Here is a 22,317-nt window from a genome sequence, read left to right as displayed (position 1 = left end):
GTGAGAAGAAGTTGAGAGAATGTTTGCATACGCTCAAACCCGAGAGAAAATATTAATGTAATAATATCAGTAACTGGAAATGCATTCGCTTACAAAACTTTCGCATGTATAACATGCGACTAAGCTGCATAATACTCCTAGTCTCCGACCTACTACCTCAAGCTAAGTCCAAGGCTGTGGTAAATTTGCCGTCATCTTTTATTTGAATCGAACTTTCCTTAACACTTTTTCCAGTTGAAGCGTTAATCCCTAACTTCACTTGATCAATGAAGCAGATAAAAAGCCTTTGAGAGATCGAACAATGTCTGGAACTTTGCATGCCAATTTTATTTAAGTATTACCCATTTATATCCATTCTTTTAACAGTCAAAAACTTTTTGAAAATTTACCTAAGGTCTGAAACATATCTCAAGTACAGGAATGTGTGTCCTAGTCGAAAAAACCTATACCTAGAAATAAGACACTTACCTCCCATGATCATTGCAGGTCTTCAAGAACTTTTTATGAAACTTCTTTTCTTCAACAATGTAGGGAGCATCATCAGTACGCAGGCACATTTTTCATAATATTTGACAACACAAAGATAGAACTTACGAGTTTCGTGAACTATATTACAATACGAGTTTCGTGAAAACCACACAATAAAACCACGCAATTAAGATTTATATTGTCTGAAAACCACACAATAAAACGCTAGAACATGATTAACTATCTCTAATGGAGAGTTAACAAGTATGTAAGGGATGACACTTTATTGATGGTGACACTGTTGCTGCTATGAAGTTTCTCTTCATGATTTTTGTCCTCCTTCCGTCTTCACTCTCTTTCCTCTTCTTCCTTCTCCCAGACTCCATAGTTGTTGACGTTGCAGGGGAATGATTGCAACTTGTGACAGCGGCTTACCTCCAAATACCTTATGTATTTCATTTTGCTACACACTGTTTTCCATTCCATTTCTAAGCGAGGCAAGTACTTTAAACATAAGCCCTCAATTTTCCAAGGCTTTCCTGTATTACCCCAGAAGTCTGTTCTTACACTAGTGAGTTCACCGTGCTCGATGTAAAGATATAGCAACTCAGGAAGGGAAGAAGGATTGAGCCAGATAGGACTGGTATCTCCATGGTAGGACCTAAGGTACAACTCTTGAAGGGATATTGGTGGCAAAAGCTTATCCATAAGCGGTATTATTTCATGATCACAATCCTTGGTGTCAATAGATAAGATCTGGAGTTGTTCTAGCTTTGATAAGGATTCTGCTTCGTCATCTGCAATTTCATCCTGTTTACTTATGTTTATTCTAAGTACTCTGAGATTTGTCAAGTCCTTGAGCTCAACAAGTAGAGTGCCATCTTTACCTGGACTTGGTAGCTTGAATCCGGATAACACTTGAAGCTTGGTAAGCCTCCCTAATCCCCGAGGTAGGCATTGAAGAGGACAATTGTCAACATCCAAGACCACCAGACTTTGTAAAGTTGTGATACAAGAGGGAAGCCTTTTTAAGTTACTGCATTCTGTTATGACCAAAATCTGGAGGTTCTGTCGCTTTCTTATCCAATCTGGCAGCTCCTGTAGGGAACTAATTCTCCGCAAGCTGAGATACGCAAGGCGCTTTTGAGATTTGATCCAACTCCACATCTCTTCAACAGGAATGCTGTCTAGCTTGTTGGTTGAGAGATCCAACACTCTAAGGCTGTTAACTGTGGCCAGTCCAGTATTTCGATGTACTGGAAGCGGACAACTTTCCATCAATAAGAATGCCCGTAATTTTGAATTGTTCTCCAGGAGCTTTTCATCCATTTCCCTTGTGTATCCCAAATGGCGGGAGTTAACCTCCGGTTTCTGCTTATTGATTTCATCAAAGCTGCAGAATGCCGCCTCCTTTGCCATTTTTATGATCAAATCTCGCACCATGTCGTGCATTTTGCATTTGTAGACTCTTCCATCGTAGCCCCTTTGCTTTACAGCTTCAACCAGGCATCTATTGACCAGTTCCAATAGACACTCAAAAGCCACTTCAATTGCCGTTTTTTCTTCATTTCCAAGGACAAACCCTTCCCCAACCCACCAATAGACCAGTTGTTCTGCACTGGTTTCGTAGTCTTCAGGATAAACAGAGAAGCATAGTATACACTGCTTAAGCTTCGCTGGGAGATCATCGTAGCTTAGTTGTAAAGTAGCAGGTACTGAAGTTCTGTTTGCCAGTTCATTACGGAAATTTTTACTTACCTGTTTCCACTGATGAAGGGACTGTGTTTTGGTTGATAGTAGCCCTCCTATTGTCTTGATGGCTAGTGGTAGACCATCACATTTCTTCACAATTTCCCTCCCTACTGTTTCAAACTCTGAATCCTTGCTTGTCTGCCTATTTGCAGCCACCGTGCAGAACAAATCCCAACTTTCAGTTTCATCAAGCTTTCTGGCATGATGGATACGAGTGACCCCCATGCTTTTTGCAACACTTTCATTTCTTGTTGTGATGATGATGCTCTGGTTGCATTTCTCCCCTTCTGGTAGATATGAGGAAATGTGCCTCCACCAGTCGCCATCATTATTCCACACATCATCCATAACAATAAGATATTTCTTATTACTGAGGGCTTTCTGAATCTCTAGCATCTCATCATCGATAATTACAGTCTCATTGATTCCTAATTGCCTCAACATGCTGGTAATGATCTCTTTTTCAGAAAATGTTTGAGATACTGAGACCCAAATCATTTTATCAAAATGGTCGACTACGTCATTGAAGATCTTCTGGGCAGTTGTTGTTTTGCCCAACCCTCCCATTCCCACGATGCCAACTCGATTTGAACTTTCGCTTGTGGTGATCCAGCCTATTATCTTATTTGTATCCTCTCTTAAGCCTATTATCTTGGAAGCCGAAACATGTGAGGTACGTCTTGCCTTTCTGTTTATTCCTTCACCGCTGCTCAGGATCCACTGACTAACTGGATTGAGGTATGTATTCAATTGACTCTCCATTGCCTCAATTCGCTTGTTGATTTCTTTTAGTTTGTTTCCTGCTTTATGTCGGAAAGAGAACCCACGAGGAGTGTAGCCATGGAAAAAGGAGATCTCTTCGTAAGCAGCTCGTGTTTGGCAATCTAATAAAATGTCATCAGCATCATAGATCAAATCTCTTATTTGAGCTAAGCTTGTCTTGAAAGTCAAGTAATCCTTGCTATTTCTCTCTAGCCTTTGTGCGTCGGCTAGAAACGATGTCATCAAGTTGAGCTTGGTCTTCATTTTCTCAAAGTCCTCTTTGAATCCAAGTAAGGTCTTCTCTTCATTTTCAAGTGAATTATACAGTTGTTGTACAAGGACTTGAATCACAGCGCTTGTAAGTGGATCCATGAATGCTGTTAAACAGAATATTCAACTGTTAGGTTATGGAAGAAAAATACACTTTTCAGAGTGAGATTCAAGATGAATTTCTTTCAGTTGAACTTTATGTAGACAACTTCCTAATTTCGTGAACTTTTGAAATTTGGAGGCATACTTTTACATTTTGTTCTTGGTGTCAGATGAACTCGTTGAAGTCCTCATGTTCCGCTTTATCTTAGTAATAAAAGAAATCGGGATGACCATGGTGAAGTGAAGTAACAACAGGAGGTAACAAACCATAAACGGCTATATAAATATAACAAACATACTAAAATGATCACAAAAGATTGTGTATATATGTCTTTCAGTTGTCCTTTTTTAATTTTTAGATTAGTATGATTACCTTAGTTCATATTTTAACATAGTTGGCTTGTCAAGAATAGCAATTAGTACTCCAACTATAATATATCTAACCTCGTAAAAGAGAAAAATGAGGTAAACGGAGGTTTACTTACAGTACTTATCTTTGGTGAATCTATGCAACTTAACCATGAATTAAGAAGGTCACAGTAAACGAGGAAAAACAAGTTAGGGCATCACCAATGGAGCCTTTATATAGTGCTCTATCTCCAAATTTGAGGGAGCAATTGATTAAACACCCTTCCAATGCAGCCCCTATATGGGATTCTATTTCTACCATCCTTGAAAAGTATCTCTAATTTTATTGGAAGTGTTAGAGGAACCAGGGTCTAAAAGAAAATTTCATACGCAACTCTTGAAAGCATTCAAGAGAACGAATGCAGCGGCAGCTGGTTTTAATTATTGCTTGAGTGTCCTAGGCAACTGGTTTTATGGAAATTGTCATAAGTGTAGTAGGTTTGGTCACAAAAGTGATAAGTTTCCAGTTCCGTTAGATGCCCAAGTAAAATTATGTGGAAATTGTCATAAGTGTGGTAGATATTGTCACAAAATTGAGGATTGTAGAGTTCCTGAAAAGTACAATGGGCAAGACTATAGGCGACCTGACCAAAAGACAGTTTGAGCAAAAACAAATTGACCAAAGACATTTTGAGCAAAAACAAAATGACCAAAGAGGGTTTCAATTTGAAACTCAGGAATCTCAAAGGGCATGGCAGCAGAGACCGTTGAGGGGGGAACTCAGCAGGAAGCCCCACAAGGTCGTGTTTATGCAGTGATACCTTGTGATGGAGGAGCTGATGGTGCAGTAGTAGAAGGTATTAGTCGATAATTTGGAATTTCCTGTAGATTTGATGTACTTAATTGATATGCACGAGTTTGATGTGATTCTTTGGATGGATTGGCTAGCAGCTTACCATGTACGTACGGTTGAACTGCTACGCCAAAACTATATTTTAGATCTCCATGGACGACAGCCTATAGTAATTGTAGCTGCAAGAGGTAATTCCTTAGTAGAAGCTTTCATGGCACACTTAGAAATTGGGAAGCAAAAAGGTTGATATGAGATAGGTTGAGGTTGTGGCTGGGTACATCGATGTTTTCGGTGACATTCATTCCAGGGTTACCTCCTGCAAGGGAAGTGGAGTTTAGCATTGACCTAATTCCAGGTACCACCCTTATCGCAAGAACTCCTTACCGTATGGCTCCTACAGAGCTGAGGGAGTTGAAGATCCAACTCCAAAACCTCCTAGATCTGGGGTTCATTCGTCACAGTACATCTCCTTGGGAGCTCCAGCTCTTTTCGTCAAGGATGGCTCATTCGCCCTGTGTCGACTATAGAAAATTTAACAAAATCACTATTCGCAACAAATATCTTTTACCTCGGATAGATGACTTGTTTGATCAACTGAAGGGAGAAAAATTATTCTCCAAAATTGCCCTAAGGACGGGTTAATATCAGATGTAAAGGTGTTGGTTCGTGCAAGTGATGCGCTTAGAATATATCTTGATTGATTTTTGGAGAATATGTAGAGCACCTATTAAGCTTAACACTCTTAGGGGTAGGCAGCATAGGCCACCGCCTAGGGCTCCCATTTGATTGCTAATATTTAGGGCATTCAGCTGCTACACAAGTGCACACCCACTGATCTACGTCCATATTCATTTTTATTTTTTTTTAGTTTGGCTGTTTGGCTAGGCCCATTTAGTCAAAACTCAAAAGCCCAACTGCATTAAACAAAATAAACGAAACGAAACTTACAGACTTATAGTAGCAAAATAAGAGATATGAGGATGCCAGATTTCAGACTATTTTAGTGAATTAGCGGATGTCGGATTTCTTCTCTTTTTGCGAAAGTTCTTCTAACAAATGTATGAGGTCTCAAACTCTCAATACTAAAATTATTTGAATTGCTTATTCTATTATTTCAATTTAAAATTTATTTTGTTTATGAATTATGAGTTTGAATATATAATATGTTAGACAATCAAGTTTTACCTTTGGTCAAGCATGTCACAAGAAAGACTAAATAGATTGGCTATGATCACGAAATGCATTGCTCTGTTTACGCCCCCACTGCAATGCAGTATACAATTAATAATTTAAAAAAAAATACGCGCGTGTGTGTGTGCTTTTTTATTTTTCCTAAGACAGAAAGCCAATTTTTAAGAGCTCGCCTAGGGCCACCCAAACATAATAGCCGCCCTGCCTTGATCTCGCTCGTATCATTTGTATCATTTAATGTTAATGGGTTATTTCGGGTTGTTATCGCTAAATAGTTATAAGAAAATCTAGTTCATGTATTACCTATTGTTGCTTGAATTTAAAACTTATGTAAGTGTTGGTTGTTGCATTGGTTCATCTTGTTTTCTGTTTGAGATGCTATGGTTGAATACTTGAATGTATCATTTTCATACTAACTTGGGAGGGAGTTTGCCACGTGTCAATGTATAGGCGGTACCTCTACTAGTAAAAGGTGGCAGGGAGTTTGCTCACACGTGTGTCTCATATAGGCAGTACTTACAACAGTTACAAGTAGTAGTGGTGCCACGCCTGAGTGTCTCATGGGCGGTACCTGCAACTAGTAGTGTTTGGGAGTTTACGTGTGTTTGTGACTTTTGGCGGTACTAGGGGTGATTTCGGATCGGATTAATCTCTTTCGGAATTTTTCCAAATTTTTTTGGGAACCTAATATGCTAGTCAAATCCGTTCCAATTTTTTTTCGGATTCAAAATATATTTTTAATTTTGAAACTTTCGAAAATTTCAGAATACTTGGTAAATTTTCAAAGATATCTTTACTTTTAATTATTTTTGGAATATCATATGCCAATGTTCATTGTAGGAAGAGAAAATCATGTCCACAACACCAATGTACCAACAGTAATACACACTTGTTTACTGAGAAAATCTATTTTCATTCAAACAAGTGATCTAAGAAAAAATGAGAAAAAGAACATACAACCACCAACAACAAGCATTGCATTCTGTTAAGGTCTGGGTATTTATAATGTTTCAATCTTTTTTCGTGTGTGGAAATTGAAGCGTGAAGTGTCTGCATAAATAATGGATTCTGGTCTTGGACTCTAAATAACTTTACATAACATTCTATCTATTAGAATTTGGCTTTTGGATTGGTCTGAAAATCATTGTATGACTCAATGACATTTTTTTTCATATCATTGTTGTTATGACAGACGGTGTAATGACAGTGGAGTGGTTCAATTCAAGTGGGAAAGTAGCGTCTAGGTTATGTTTTTGTTTTGTTTTTGGAAGTAAAAAACTAGAAAATGAATGAACAGTCGAGATCTGGTCGAGATCTAATTAAGTGGATAGTGAGATAAGTACATATTTTCGGAATAAATTGGCAATAATATCGGAAATTTCAGATCGGCTATATATCGGAACTTTCGGATCAGATATCGGATCGGATCGGTTTTTAAAGTTATATCCGAATCCGATCTAATTTTTTTTCGGAATTTTTGAAAATCAAAAAATCAGCCCATGAAAACTACACCCAGAGCCAGACCAATTTCGGGTCGGATTTCAAAAAAATCGGAAATTCGGCAAAAAGAGACACCCCTAGGCGGTACCTCCCCTAACTTAAGTCAAGTAGTGAGTTTGCTAGTAGTGTGTGCAACCAGGTGAATGTTCACTGTTGAGATATAGGTTCTATTTAGGGGTGCCCAGATATTTAAAAAATCTTATTCGATTCCAATTCGTATTCGAAGAATCCGATAATATTCGAAAATTTCAGAGATATTGGATTCAGATAATACTTTTTACCATCCGAAAAGATATCGAACACGAATTCGTCCGATCCGAAATGGCAAGTTATCTATACAATAAATGTGTTGTATGTTGAGGGCATAAATGGTCATTTGATACCCTATTAGCTTATTAGGTTAGAACAACTTTTCTTCTAACTTGAATAATAGCCGCCACCTTCTTATAACTAGAACCATATGAGGAGATAAACTCTTTTCTTGTCCTCATCTAACATCTTAACATCGCCCTCACTTTCTCCAAAAATCACATATGGACACATTTTGTTGAAGAACATGGAACAACTTTTTCGTTTTTTATTCCATTTCTTGTTGGATCTAGGGAAAAGTTTCAAAATTTTCAAGCTAAATCAATGGAGTTGTTAGATTAAAATTTTGTGATCTTTTATCTTTTGGTTGATTTGGATGGTTATTAGATTCCCTACTGATTTTTTATTGCGGATACTATCCGATATTTGAATCGAACCTTGGATTCGGATTCGAATACCACAATGACACATTTGTCGGATTTAGATTTGGATTCGACTGTGAATGTAACCCTTTGGATTCAGATTCGGTAACAGCCATATCCAATCCGAACCATATCCTTCTGCACCCTAGTTCTATTAGTGTGTTGGATTAGTACCACATAGGTCATAAGAGAAGTGTTTACGTGTTCCTCTCCTTTTATATAAAGTGAGTCCTTTGTATTATTTTTCCAAGTTAAAAATTTATCAAGTATTTAGACGTGGTATCAGAGTCCTAGGTTACATCTTGAGGTATCACGTTTTTCAATCGCCAGTGCTGACTGCTGACAAATTCGGCAACCAGTGACCGGCTGGTGACCTAATTCCGGTAAAGATATTTTCTCTCTATCTAAATTTCCTCTTGTGAGTGGTGGCCAAAAAAGTTTTCTTAGGCAAAAGCAAAGGCAAAGGTTATTTTCTTTTCGCAAGCTCTATTTTTAGTTTGTTAGCTTTGCTTTCGTAGTTTCCTCCTCTCTCGGTGTTCTGTTTTTCTTTGGTAGATATAGCTTCTGTTTTTTGTATCAGTTTTTTTTGTTGTAACAAAGCTTGCCATAATCCTCGCTTAACTTGATTTTTTCTCCTCTTCACTTCGTTCATACCTTAGATACCTTAGATGTAGGAAAGGTAGTCGTTTGGTGTGCATATGTTGATCAAATCTATTGGACTCACACTGTCAGATAGATGAGATGGATGCCATGTGATGTGTTTTTTATTTGGTGTCTAAATAATTGGTCTACAAGATTATTGGTTATGAGCTTGCTGATTTTTTTTAAAGAGTTTATGTTCAAGATTTACAAAAAGAAGAGGAAATACAGATTTGTCGGTCTATTGATTTATCAATCAGGTTGACCCGATGTTGATTTTTTATTATTGTTGGATTATTATTGTGTTGGTCCTAAATAATGAATTTAGGCAGTAAAAGTCAGTGGATATTTTCTTCAACCCTGGTGTTTGGAAATCCATTGGTTGTCTCGGTGGAGAGAAAGTTTTTTTAGAGTTCATGTTTGGTTCTTTGGTTATTTGAGCTGGTTTTGTCTTTGTTGATGCATTCCCAGTATGAATATAGGATTGATTTTCTACTGCATAAACCGATGCTACTGATTTGAAGTGATTTGTCTTCATGTTTAGTTAAAACTTCTACCATGTTAGCATTTCTTGTTATCAAGCATCATATCCACCACGTTCTCTATGCACCATTTGTGGTTTTTCAAATTGAGAAACTCTTTTCTGCCGTAGTAAGTGGTAGTTTTAGTCTTGTTGTGTTTACCCTAGTGCGTGATACTAGTGGCCCATTGTGTGCCCGAAGCAAGTATGCCTGAGGCTATTTATGTGTTGTTGGATGCCAGAGATTGTGGTTCGTTGTTGTTGTTGCTTGAAGCTTGGAGAAGTATTTGAAGGTGTGGGAAAGGTTTCTAGTTAAGGGGAGTGTTGGAAGCTATTGTTGGTGGAGCTACCGAGGACACTCGGAAGCTATTGTTGGTGGAGCTACCGAGGCCTAAGTGTCCGGAGCCTTTATTTTTGGAGCTGCTGAGGCCTATGTGCCTGGAGCCTTTCTTTTTGGAGCTTCCAAGTGGAGCCATTATTGTTGTTACCAGGAGCTCGTTCATAAGTGTGCTTGCATCTGGAGTGTGGAGATGGAAACGTTATCTATCGATTGCCTTTGTATTTGCTTAAGAGAGAGTCTTATTAATACACCTCGTTAGGGTTGGCATTGTAATTGCAAGCCTGAAATATACCGTTTGTATATTTCGCCTTAGCTTGAGGGGGAATGTTGAGATATAGGTCCTATAGGTTAGAAAAGATCAAAGTGTTTACGTGTTCCTCTTCTTTTATATGGAGTGAGTCATTTGTATTATTTATCCAAGATAAAAATATATCAAGTATTTAGACTTTTACATTCACGTTGAATGGTACCACCTAATGGTATCAAGTAGGGAGTTTGCCACTTCTGTGTCGTCTACGTATTGAGTTTCCACTCCTGACCATTATTTGTATCTTCTAGTGTAGAAGATTTTGGCTGTAAATATTAGTATTATCATTATGAGTTGATGTATATCAAACAATTTAAGCATTTGTGTGTGTTATATATTTTATCCATGTGTAGTATGTTGTGCATTAGATTACTAGATTTTTCCTATTATATTTCATTGTCTACCTCAGTAAGGTTTATAAATTTGTTTATTAGTTGGACAAGCTTATAGCTTATGCATTTCATTCTAAATTTTTCAGGGGAACACCACCTAGATATGAAGCGCCATAAGTTTCAAGTGTGTAGATATTAAAGTTGTGTGATAGTTGTTGTATACACCATTTTTTAAAGTTGTGATAGTTTTGTATATATTTATTTTGGGGTTTGTCTTCGTTTTGGAGCGGATGACAATGTAATACATTCCAACACAGTTAGTTATGTAATATAGTCTTCAAATGTAATTCTAGACCGGTGTGTATTATGTTGTAACTTTAGTGTACTCTCCGTGTTTAATCCATTTTCATTGTGTCATTTCATTAGGTTTAATGCAATTGTTAATTGTTGTAAACCGAGTTACTGAATTGTTCTGGCATTTGTTTAGACGGTATAGTGGCTTGGGCTTTCCGACCTATTATATCTTGGAGTGGCCAGTTGGGATATAGTGGGTCGGGGTGTTACAATTTGTGAGTCTTGACTCCACACGGTTGCTTCAGAGTTCATAGAACTTCCCAAAAGTTTAAATCTAGTTTCCCTGAAAAGTGGTGTGTTTGTATCACTTTAGAGGTACAGGTTATTAGTTTGAAGAGGGACCTATGACATTCTTATGAACACCAATGGAGTTCACACTGCCTTGGAACTGGAAGGGGCTATGCTCATGCATTGTAATAGTTGCTCCAACGCATTCTTCATTGCTTGTGATTGGAGGGTTACAACAACATAGGAAATCCTTTTCCCCTGAGTTTTGGGCAAGAATAGGGTGGAAGAATTTCCTCTTGACTGGAGAATATTTTGATGAATTAATACGCTATTGTGATATTTGATCCTCACAGCACACATCTTGATCAACAGAAACTACATTTTAGAATGCAACATCACGAAGTTTTCAACTGGTTAAATGTTGTATGATGAGATTAGGATGTCCTAAATCAGGATTGGAGTTCCAAAGGTGGATTAGGGTGATATTTGGGGTGTTCTTCCTATACATGCTCTTAAATCATTTTTTAGGAGAGGATGATGTTAGATCGAGCACCTTCAAGAAAGTAATTCCAAATCACAGTGCGTTGCTTTTTCATCGTATGGTAGTCTGGTTCAAGGTGATGCTAACGTTGTAGCGTTAGACGAAGTTATATGTATAATATGTATATCGGTCAGTAGTGACTAGTGAATGAAACCTCGCTTTCTTTTGTTGCTGACAGAGGCGATGGAGAGTGGTTTTCGATGAGGATGCACATAAACTTGCGTCATATTCTGCAATTGTGGTTTCAAGGGAGAATGACATTCAAATTTTAAGCATGTTTGAGCTGCTTGAAGGTGAAAAGTTTTAACATCACTAGTCTCTTACACGTGGCCAAGCCACGTAGGGCCCACCAAGGGAAAAAAAGTGGAAGCCCAGGATGTTGAGAAAATAATTTTTTTTAAATAATTAAATTACAATTTTTCCCATACAAAAATTAAAAAAAAAACTATTTTAAACATTGAAATTACTAAAATACCCCTAGAGACATACATCAAAATTACCATTTCATATATCTTACTATCTTAGAAAAATATAGGGTATGATGAATAGTGTTTTGGTGTACGTCCCAGGGCAAAATCGTCATTTAATCATTTTTTGATTTTTATTTTTTTTAAAGGGGTAAAATAGTAATTGCATTTTAAAATATAGTTTTTTGTTAATTGTGTCGTCATAGGTAGGCCCCATATCAGATAAAAGTCTACATACAGAGGCAAAATGGTAATTTCACGTTTATAAATTTTTTAAAAAATTGGTGGAGCCCACGTGGTACCCATGTGCACAATCGGTAATATATATATATATAGTAAGATGACGGTATTCACACGGTTCAAGTAACTAGCTTTGTTGAGGATTAGAATACTAATTAATAAGGGAATAGCAATAATCGTATGATAAAGCTAAACAAAGATCGAAGAAACTAATGATGATATTTAATTGATTAAGATCGTGGATTTAACTGTTGGTGTCTTTACCAAAAAAAAAACTATTGGTATGGGTTTTGAAACTCAGGATATATTTAAAATAAGTAATTATGCAGCTGGTTTTCATTGTAAAATTCACAAAAATTCAAGGTGCCATATTAAGAAAAGTTGATGGGGAGCCTGTGCAAACAACATACAGGACCAAGTTTTTATCTCTATTCGAGATAGCTTTTCGCCCCGGGGGTAAAGCTTAGGAAAACTTTTCAGCCGCCAACAAAAACCACCTGACAACATAGATCCTTCTTCTTACCATATCTCATTCGGTCCATTTCCAACTATACAACCATCATTCGGTCCACTTCCAACTATACAATCATCCTAGAAACTATTTTTTTAATATTAACTATCTACTTCATAGATTTCTTTTGATTGTGCTTGCAGGTTAATCCTCCACAGATTCCCAGAAGATCTACATAGCTAGGTCCCTACTCACCGCCATAGTGCTACAACAAGCTTCTCTACACTGAGATGGGTACGGATATAGAACATCTTTCTAACTCCTTTTCCCAGACTCTCAACATAAACCAAGGCAAAATGCTACTGCAACATGGGACCCTTCTCCAAAATCACAACAAATGGAATTTCAGTATTCTCTGCAAACTCAACACCACCATCCCGTTTGATGTAGACAACGCCCTAACTGCAATCCGAACACAACTGAAGAAACAAAGGGGAATGGACATCCTGGTTCTAGAAGATAACTTGTTTGTGTTAAATCTTAACAGCTTCACTGAAAGAATGTGAATTCTTGCTTATCAGCCTCTCCATGTTCTTGGTCATCTCTTCATCATGAAGGAATTTGACACAGGCATGGATCCACACAACATTCAGTTAAACAGTGTTCCTTTATGGTTCAGTTTTGAGGGACTCCACTTTGATCATTGCAGCCAAGAAGCAATAAAAGAAATCTCTTCCAGTGCCGGCAGGTTCTTGAAGGTGGACCCACCAGATGGCTTTCCGAGGCTACGAAAAGGGTATCGAGCAAGAATCGACATCAATGTCGAGGAACCAATCATACTGGGTATTGAAGCATCAACCCTTACTGGTGAATATGTCTACGTCAAATTTAAACCGGATAAGTTGTCGCATCCATTCTGCATCAAGTGTCTCAAGACTAGACATCGTTCCATAGCATGCCATGATCCCCCATATGTTCACCCAGTCGGGACTCTTATGGCAGCTCAAACACCTCTAGCAGTTGTACCTGAGGAGCAAATCGGAAGCGGCTATTCAGATTTCGATGATCAAGAAACATACGACATGCTCATAGTTCAAACTCTCTCGGGAAACCACAACACTATTCCGGTTAATTTGCAAGGTTCAGAAGCGATCCACGTGGCACCCAGCCTCACCAATCAAGTCTCACGTGAACCGTCACCTCTCTCCCACACTAAAATATATGCTCAAAGCAATCTCCCAAAAGATTTTCCATATGGGCCTGGGGCACCAAGCCCACAAGTCGACCTGGCTCCTAACAAGATACCAGAGGTAAGCCCATTGGACCTAACTCCAATTCCTACCAATCCAAACCCACCCACCACTCCAAATCCACCCACCAATCCACCGGAAATACCAGCCCACCACCATCACCCACCACCACACTTCGGAACAAACTCCAATCCAATAACCATCAACACCTCCAACAATACCCCCACCTTCCAACCACCACCGAATAACAATCCCCAACACTACCTCCCCCCCTCTACAACCATGATTCCATCCCTTCCAAACCACCAACCAAGCCCAACAACAGGCCTCCTCCCACCACCACACCAACTTTCACTGATCTCTAACGGCAAACAACCAGCACACTCTCAATTCACTCCTCGTGCCAGCGAAACAAACAAAAAACATAAACCCCATACACAGTTGTCCCCATATATCACCAGAAGCTCTGCCTCCATCAACCAACCAATACACAATTACAATCCACAACCCTCATACATTAATCACGACACCAACCCCACATTATTGGAGCAACATAACTTCACATCGTCTTCACTTCTTAACTTTGTGAATAGCTCGTTCATGTCACGCTATCTCTCTGCTCTCAGCTATACCAATTCGAATTTGGCACCATTTCCCCCAGGATTTGAGTCCATTCGCATCGAAGAACAGTTACATGCCACTGGAGTACAAGATATTGGGCATTATTTTACAGGAACCACTACAGGAGAAATTCACAACCTCCAATTAGTAAGCCCCATGCTTACTGGTCCTCCGAATTTTTTGCAAACTAATCTTGAGGATCAACAGGTCCCATATTCCACTAATTATATGACCAGAACACCCAATGAGATTACTCAACAATAGTTATATGGAGGAGAAATCCCGTTTGCTACCCAGATGCATCCAACAGACCCTATTATCATCGGCATGGCTCTAGGATTCACAAGCATCCGCACTTCGCTAGAGAGGGAATTAGCTATGTTGCTTCTGAGCATCTCAGGGGGATTCACCAAACATCACAACGAGGAAATTCTGAGGTCCAATCTAACCTTTCCTTTTCAAGAATTACTACATATCATAGATATATGTTCATGCACAACCATCGGGGTTTGGCGACTGTCCCAGAACAGTCCCCGTCGCCATTATAAAAATACTTTCATGGAACTGTAGGGGATGCGGGGGCAACTCTAAAGTTAGTGAGCTGAAAGACTTAGTACATAGCAATAACCCCGATATTATATTTCTATCAAAAACTAAATGTCCACAACCATATGTTTATTCTCTTAAGTTTAAACTTTCTTACCAACATTTCTTAATTGTTAACCCCGTAGGAACTGCAGGCGGTCTTTGTATTTTTTGGAATGATCCTGTTAAACTACTGCCCATTTTTTAGGGCCAATACATGATTGCTGTTTTGATCACTTCACACCCACATAATCACACGTGGCTTATATCTTTTTTTTTTATGGTAGTCCATATCCAAAGCTTAAACATCATAGTTGGCAATTCCTTCAAACTCTAGCAGAAAAATATTCTCAACCTTGGCTTATCATCGGTGACCTTAATATCATCCTTAACCAATCAGAAAAAAGAGGGGGAGACCCCTACTCCTCGAATGAGAGCCTTATTGCCAATGAACTAATTCAAGATACGGGTCTCCTAGATATTGGGTTCTCTGGTAACCCTTTCACCTGGTGGAACAAACAATCCGGTCTAAACTCTGTGAAGAAAAGATTGGATCGTAGCCTCACCAATGCCGAGTGGCTATTGATCTTCCTTGAAGCCAAACTAAGCCACATCTCCACCACAACCTCAGACCATACTGCTCTACTCCTGGATACTCAACCAAACATCACAACACTCCCTCGTTCTTTTCACTTTCAAGCTATGTAGATTAGAGACGATTCCTACCCCAAACTTATATCAACCAATTGGCGTGACTCCCATTTCACTGAACCCCTTGCTCATCTTGGGTTTAACTTGAACAAAACAAAAAAGGGTTAGATAGACTTACCCCCCCCCCCCCCATTTGTAAGATCCAACGGCGATTTCTTTCTTCATCCTAAAAAAAATATATATATATATATATATCTCATCTGGATCTTGCAATTGGGGGTAACACTAATTGCAACTATTAATGGGGGGACACTAATTGCAACTATTTATGGGGTAAGTCTAACTAACCCAAACAAAAAATGCTCTAAAAAAATGGAATAAACAACATTTTGGGAATATTTTTACTGAAAACATAAATCTCAAACACCAAATTGAATCTATTCAGAAGTTAAACCTCACACCTCATATTGTCCTTCAAGAAAAAATCCTTATCTCCAAACTCCATGAGAACTATCAACGCGAAGAGATCCACTGGAAGCAAAAATCTGGAGACACAATCGTAGCTAAGGGTGATCATAATACACGATACTTCCACATGCAGACGGTGTGTTGCAGAAAATCTAATAAAATTGAGTGGTTAAAAGACCCCAATGACAACTGGAAGCTCGGTGATCTCCTTCACCCACTTCTCTACCATCCTCAAGTTATCCCAACCCACACCAGTCTCTCTCACCCACCTCTTCAACCATGTCATCACACCGGAGAACTAGGATCTCATTGTTATACCTGAAGAAAGCGAGATCCGTTCGGCTCTCTTTGGTATAGGCCCCACTAAAGCTCTAGGCCCAGATGGCTTTCCTAGCCTCTTCTACCAAAATTCTTGGGATCTGTATGCTTGGACATTTGTCACTACGTCCAAAAATTCTTTGATCATCCCCATAGTCTATCTGACATCAACTCCACCAATTTAGTCCTTATCCCCAAGAACAATCACCCAACCACCCCCATCCATTTCAGACCCATCAACCTTTGCAATATTTCTTATAAAATCATTTCTAAAATTATTGCGGCTAGACTCAAACCCCTACTCCACAACCTCATCTCACCCCTCCAAAGTGCTTTCCCCGCAAAGCGCCAGATCACGGATAATATTGTCATCGCCCATGAGATCTTGCACACAATGAAAAAAAAGAAGGGTAAAACCGGTCTCATGGCCATTAAACTTGATATGTCAAAAGCCTTCGACCGCATCGAATGGGAATCCCTTCTAAACATCCTCCGAACTCTTGGCTTCGATCCCAAATGGATTTCATACATGCATATCTCAATGCATCTCGACCATTAACTACTCCATCCTCCTTAATGGCTCACCCCATGGTTATTTCAAAGGTACTCGGGGTCTGCGCCAAGGCGATCCAATGTCTCCACTCGTCTTCATCCTCTGTATGGAAGTTCTTACGTGACTCTTAAACCTTAAGCGGGAACAAGGGCAGCTTCATGGTATTCACGTATCAAGGAACAGCCTGGAAATCTCCCATCTCCTTTTTGTTGATGACAGTGTCCTTTTCTGTCGAGCAAACACGGAAGAGGCTATGGCGCTAATGGACACACTCATAGCAAACATTTGCATCAAGGACATTAACTTTAACAAATCAGGTGTCCATTTCAGTGCTAATATGAGTCATTCTGAGAAACAATCCATCCATCGCCTCATGGGCATGACCATCATTTCTTCTTCCGAAAAATACCTTGGGTGCCCTCTCTTTATGGGGAAAACAAAAATGCAAATGTTTGATCCACTTATAGCTAAGGTGGAACAACGCATTACAGGGTGGAAAAGTAAACTTCTTTCCCAAGCCAGCCGAACTGTTCTCATTAAATCTGTCACCATAGCTATCCCTACCTACCAAATGGCTTGCTTCAGTATCCCAAAGAAAATCTTGCAAAAAATGGACTCACTTCAACACGACTTCTGGTGGGGCAAACATAATAAAACTGACCAAGCTAATCACTTGCATGGGATATACTTAAAAAGTTGGAAATTCATTTGCAAACCCAAATGCCAGGGCGGGCTTGGTATCCGTGACTTAGAAAACTCAAATATTACCATGCTGTCAAAACTGGCTTGGTGATTAATCACTGAACCTACCTCCCTCTGGGCTACTATCCTCAAAGCTAAATATCATCCTCATAGTACTGCCATAAATTCCAACCCTAACCAAGGTTCTTCTTGGATTTGGCACAGTACTTGCATAGGGATAGAGCACATCAAATTAAATTCCATCTGGCATATTAGAGACGGATTTGCTGTCTCCATTTGGGACGACCATTGAATCCCCGAAAACCCCACAGTACTAGACACCCCACAACATTCCTTACCCCTTTTGACACATGTCAAAGACCTCATCCTTGCCAATCCAATAGAGTGGAACATCCCCCTTCTCCAAAACCTGTTTTCTGTGGAAACGATCGTACAAATCCGCACTATCCATCTAAGACGCAGCCAACGAAGGGCAAAACCATCTAAAGTGAAATCTCACAAAAAAAGGCATTTTCACAACTCAATCCTTGTATAAAAAACTCACTCCCAGTGTTAATGAACCAAACCATATAAACAAGAATTTCCTCAAGATCTTGCATGTCAATGCCTCCCCAAGAGCAATTAACTTCGCTTGGAAATGCTATCATGATTTCGCTCCGACACGCGAAAAAATAGGAACTCATGTACCCATCCCAACACATCAATGCCCTCTCTGCAAACATCCAAATGAAACACTACACCATATGCTCCTCACATGCCCTTTCACTAGGGCCTGTTGGTTCACTTCCCAATGGGCTATCACTCTCCATTCTCTCACACACCTCTCAACGTGCCAATGGATTGATATATGGCTATCCCCACCAAATCAATGGAAATTCAATAATGAAAAATGGAGCTCCCAATCTTACCTAGGCTATATGGAAAGTTCGTTGCAATGTCGTGTTTAAAAAATTAATACCAAACAAATTTCAAGCTCACATGATAACTCATTCATCCCATAAAAAAGATAAAGGAAAATGCAAGATGAAAAATCCCACAGATAACTCCTTTCTTCAACTACAAACCATCCCACCCACAAACCAACCACCAAAATGGAAACCGCCAACTCACCCATCCCAAAAGTTAAATGTGGATGCACCCTACCTTTGTGACACACAGTGTTTTGGTACTGGTTTTATCCTAATGAACTCACACGGTTCCTTCTTAGTAGCAGGAACTAGGACAGGCTATGCCACTTCAGTAGAGGATGCAGAATGCAGAGGTATCCTCATGGCCACACAATGGGCCATAGCCAGACAAATCTCACATCTAGAGATAGAGACAGACGCCCAGGCTATAGCTACATACTGGGAGAATCTGCCGTCTAATCTTGCATGACAATCCAAGTACATTATCCAGGATATCAGATCGTTGAGCTCACATTTTGTACATTTTATGGTTAACTAGTATTACCTTAGATGGGAAATTAGGGTCTCCCCCCTAAACACACGGTCAATTTGGTTTGACTGTTAACTTGCAAGTCAAACAATTGAAAATTACACAAATGCTCTCATTGTTTTCAAAAAGATAATGTTCAATTTTAATTAGGTGGGGGCATTTATGTCATTTTCAGTTGTTTGACTTGAAAGTTAACGGTCAAACCAAGTTTTGTTTCCTAATTGGCTCATCTAGTGAGGGGTAACACTAGTTCACCCTACGGTTTAATATTTTTTTTTGTAACCGTTTGCTAAATGGAACTGCAGAAATTTTATCGTATAAATCATTATTGCTAAAGGACTCCTACCAATGGGAAGGAGATCCTCCTCTATGGCTAGTGAAAGCTATAGATAGAGACATATGTTCCACCACCACATGTACAGGCGCCAGTTCTAATATATAATATATCGTTAGTTACCAAAAAAAAAAAAAAAAAAAAAAAAAAAAAAAAAAAGTTGATGGGCAAACAGTTACTCACCTTTGTAGCCAAGAAACACCTGTGATAGTTATTATAACCCCTTAGCCAAAGCAGAAGCTACCTGACACGATGTGCTGCAAACAAGGTTGAGCACACAATTTAGGAACTCAAATTATACTGTTGCAGTTCAAAGACCAGCTCGATTTATATAAATGACTAACAACCTGACATTAAGTTAGTCTTATCAAGTCGTCATATATTCCACTGGACTACGTTCTAAGCGCTTTTCAGTAGATATCAAATCTTCAGGAATAGTAAAACATCTCGAGTAAAACGCGCTCTCAAATCTTCAACATATTATGCACTATATCAATACATCATGATCTTGCTGCTTGGCAAGTACGCAAGCACCATGGAGCCAAGGCCCTAGTTGTGTATATATATGATGCTGTAAACAGTCCTTTTGTTTAATATAACGAAGGATTGGTTATTCTCGAAAAAAAAAAGACTAGCTAGTCACTAGTGCAAGGACAATGAACTCAAAGCACTAGATACATGACCTTGTAGCATTCACAACCAGGCAGCTTTAAGTATAAAAAGGAATAGTATACATCAAAATAATCAAAATGAATGTTGCATACTCTTGTGTCAGTCTGGGAATCAGTAGAGATCTGGTTCAAAACTAAAAGCCAACAAAACTCTGGAACTTGCCAGTAAATTGGTTCCTATATACCAATAAGAACAAATAACCAGATATTTTAGAACCATAAAAATACTAACGGTTAAAAATTAGTATACCGGTAACTGGTGGGCCAAACGAAGTAGAAAGGAAGAAGAAGATGAAGAGAGGGGTTACCTGAAAGCGGCGAGGTCTTTAGGAAGAAGAAGAATGGAGCGGGTGTTCTCAGCGATATTTTTTTTCTGGAACACTAAAAGACAAAAATGTGCGGACAGACGGACAAGTGAGTTTTATGCTTTCAGCATCGCTGGCCCAAAACTCACTTCGTTCGGGATAATGACAACGAGTTAATGGTATGAAAACTCACAATGAGGAAACGAAGAGTTTTGGAGATGAATAATGCATACAATATACAACTAGTTCAGATTTCTAAAGGTTAATTAGCAGAATCCATCAAGCATGTGGAGAAGAATTAAAGAGACTCATGATTGATAAATTAAAGGGAATCTTGTCTGCCACCACGGTAAAGCATTTCTTCCATTAGGTCCTGCCAATTATTTGATTCAAAGTGAAAGTGGTGATTGTCTTTTTCAAAGTCACAAGAAGTCCTTTGAAAAACTTGCGAACTGGTTATAACTTATAACCCTCCAATGGGACTTTTAGGAGTGCGTGTAAACTTTTGGGACTTTTAGCAATGCCAAGTTTCTTTTGTTATTTTCAACTGTAACAACTGTAAGTACGTTCCAAGATAATTGTTTAGTTACATTGTATAGGTTGGAGAGTATACATTTGAAGTTCTTTGTAGAGATGATCTTGTCCTTAGTTTTTAGGTAAAAATAATGTAGGGACCCAAATTATGACAGCCGGAATATCAAGGACAGATGGGCATGGTAGTAAGATAGTAAATGAAACGGGGAGCATCCTAACAGGGCCGCAGCTACTGAAACATTGGTGAGAGGGGGGGACACGTGAGGCATGGGATTGAAAGATGAATGCCGTGAGTTAAAGGTTGGATGAGCCTAGAGTCAGATAAGCAAGGTACACACGTGGCACAGGATAGGTCCGCGGACCCTACGGTACTTACGGAAATCCTACACGTGGCGACAGGGAGACCGAGAGATTGAGGGACAGATGGATGATCATGAGGGAATGAAAGGGGGTATAAAGAGAACAGTGGAGGAAAAAAGAAAAGAGGAGAGGCGAAGAGAGAAAACAGAGAGAGAAAAGAAGTTACAACATTTGGCACCGTTTGTGGGGACCGACGAGATCAAAACAATTCAGAGATGGCAACTAGAGCGAAGAGAGGGGTGGGTAGACCAAAAAGGGTAGTAGTGCAAGAGGCGGCTCCAGAGATGGTGAGTAGTGAAGAGGGGGAGCGAGCAGAGGAGACAGCAGCGGGGTCAGCAGCAGAGGAGACACGACTTATGTAAGAAGAGATTATGAGATTAAGATAGGAGAATGACGAACTAAGAAGAGAGAAAGAAATGGCGGAGGAAGATGTAGGGGTGGAAATAAGTGAGGAGTCTGACAATGAAGAAGGTGGACCGGATCTTGTTGAAAACTCGATGACCGGCTTGACGATGGAGCAAGTTCAAGAGATGATAAACAATGATAGGGAGGCGAATCTTCAGCAGGTGAAAGGTCGCGGAGGAGTAGCTAACCAGGTGGTGGCTGGTCTGAACCGTAATCCGTTAGCAGACGCCATCTGGGCTTCAGAGGTTTTGAAGCGTTTCAACCAGCCTCGGTTTGAGAGATATGATGGCAAAAGAGATCCAGCAGATCACATCATTCACCATTTCCAGCAGCAGATGCCTCTGTGGCAAGAGGCTCGGTACGATGGGCTGCGGTGTATGATGTTCCCGACTAGTCTTAAAGGAGGGGCATCGGACTGGTACTACAGATTACCGGCTGGAAGCATAAATAATTTCTAAGAGTTGGAGCATGCATTCATAGACCATTTCATACATCAGAAAAGGTGAGTGGTGGACATCGCGGCTTTATTCAATGTTAAGCAAAGATCTGCAGAGTCAGTGAGGGACTATCTGTGCAGATTCAAAGCGGAGACGCTGAAGGTGGAAAACATGGATAAGAGGACGGTGGTAATAACGTTTGAAAGAGATCTGTGATTGGGAATAGGAGTACATCAGTCCGTGGCTAAGAATGAGATCGCGACCTTGCACGAGCTGTATTCTCGGGTGGA

The 22,317-nt window shown here is 39.5% G+C and overlaps 2 protein-coding genes across 8 annotated transcripts; one reads left to right on the top strand and one right to left on the bottom strand.

Annotated features, from left to right (window-relative positions):
* Window positions 1-542: 542 nt before the first annotated feature.
* LOC147504615 (disease resistance RPP13-like protein 4) lies at window positions 543-20,646 on the bottom strand. 6 transcript variants are annotated; one of them, XM_086557425.1, is made up of 5 exons: window positions 20,295-20,646; window positions 20,080-20,163; window positions 19,663-19,886; window positions 19,499-19,572; window positions 543-3,359 (listed from the first exon to the last, which is right to left on the bottom strand). In XM_086557425.1, the coding sequence occupies exon 5, from the start codon at window positions 3,352-3,354 to the stop codon at window positions 817-819; it is 2,538 nt and encodes an 845-aa protein (XP_086413551.1). In that variant the 5' UTR covers window positions 3,355-3,359; window positions 19,499-19,572; window positions 19,663-19,886; window positions 20,080-20,163; window positions 20,295-20,646; the 3' UTR covers window positions 543-816. The 6 variants fall into 6 exon arrangements, with proteins under 6 accessions (XP_086413551.1, XP_086413549.1, XP_086413547.1 ...); XM_086557423.1 differs by lacking the exon at window positions 19,663-19,886 and adding an exon at window positions 5,741-5,818; XM_086557421.1 differs by lacking the exon at window positions 19,663-19,886.
* Window positions 3,893-15,661, top strand: LOC147504616 (uncharacterized). 2 transcript variants are annotated; one of them, XM_086557428.1, is made up of 2 exons: window positions 3,893-4,559; window positions 10,262-15,661. In XM_086557428.1, the coding sequence occupies exon 2, from the start codon at window positions 13,008-13,010 to the stop codon at window positions 14,529-14,531; it is 1,524 nt and encodes a 507-aa protein (XP_086413554.1). In that variant the 5' UTR covers window positions 3,893-4,559; window positions 10,262-13,007; the 3' UTR covers window positions 14,532-15,661. The 2 variants fall into 2 exon arrangements, with proteins under 2 accessions (XP_086413554.1, XP_086413553.1); XM_086557427.1 differs by lacking the exon at window positions 3,893-4,559 and adding an exon at window positions 4,771-4,910.
* Window positions 20,647-22,317: the final 1,671 nt, after the last annotated feature.

The sequence above is a fragment of the Coptis chinensis genome, chromosome 4 (assembly GCF_015680905.1).
Source record: "Coptis chinensis isolate HL-2020 chromosome 4, ASM1568090v1, whole genome shotgun sequence".
NCBI lineage: Eukaryota > Viridiplantae > Streptophyta > Magnoliopsida > Ranunculales > Ranunculaceae > Coptis > Coptis chinensis.
Note: the sequence above shows the minus strand (reverse complement) of the source record. Positions and strands in the feature narration are given on the sequence as shown.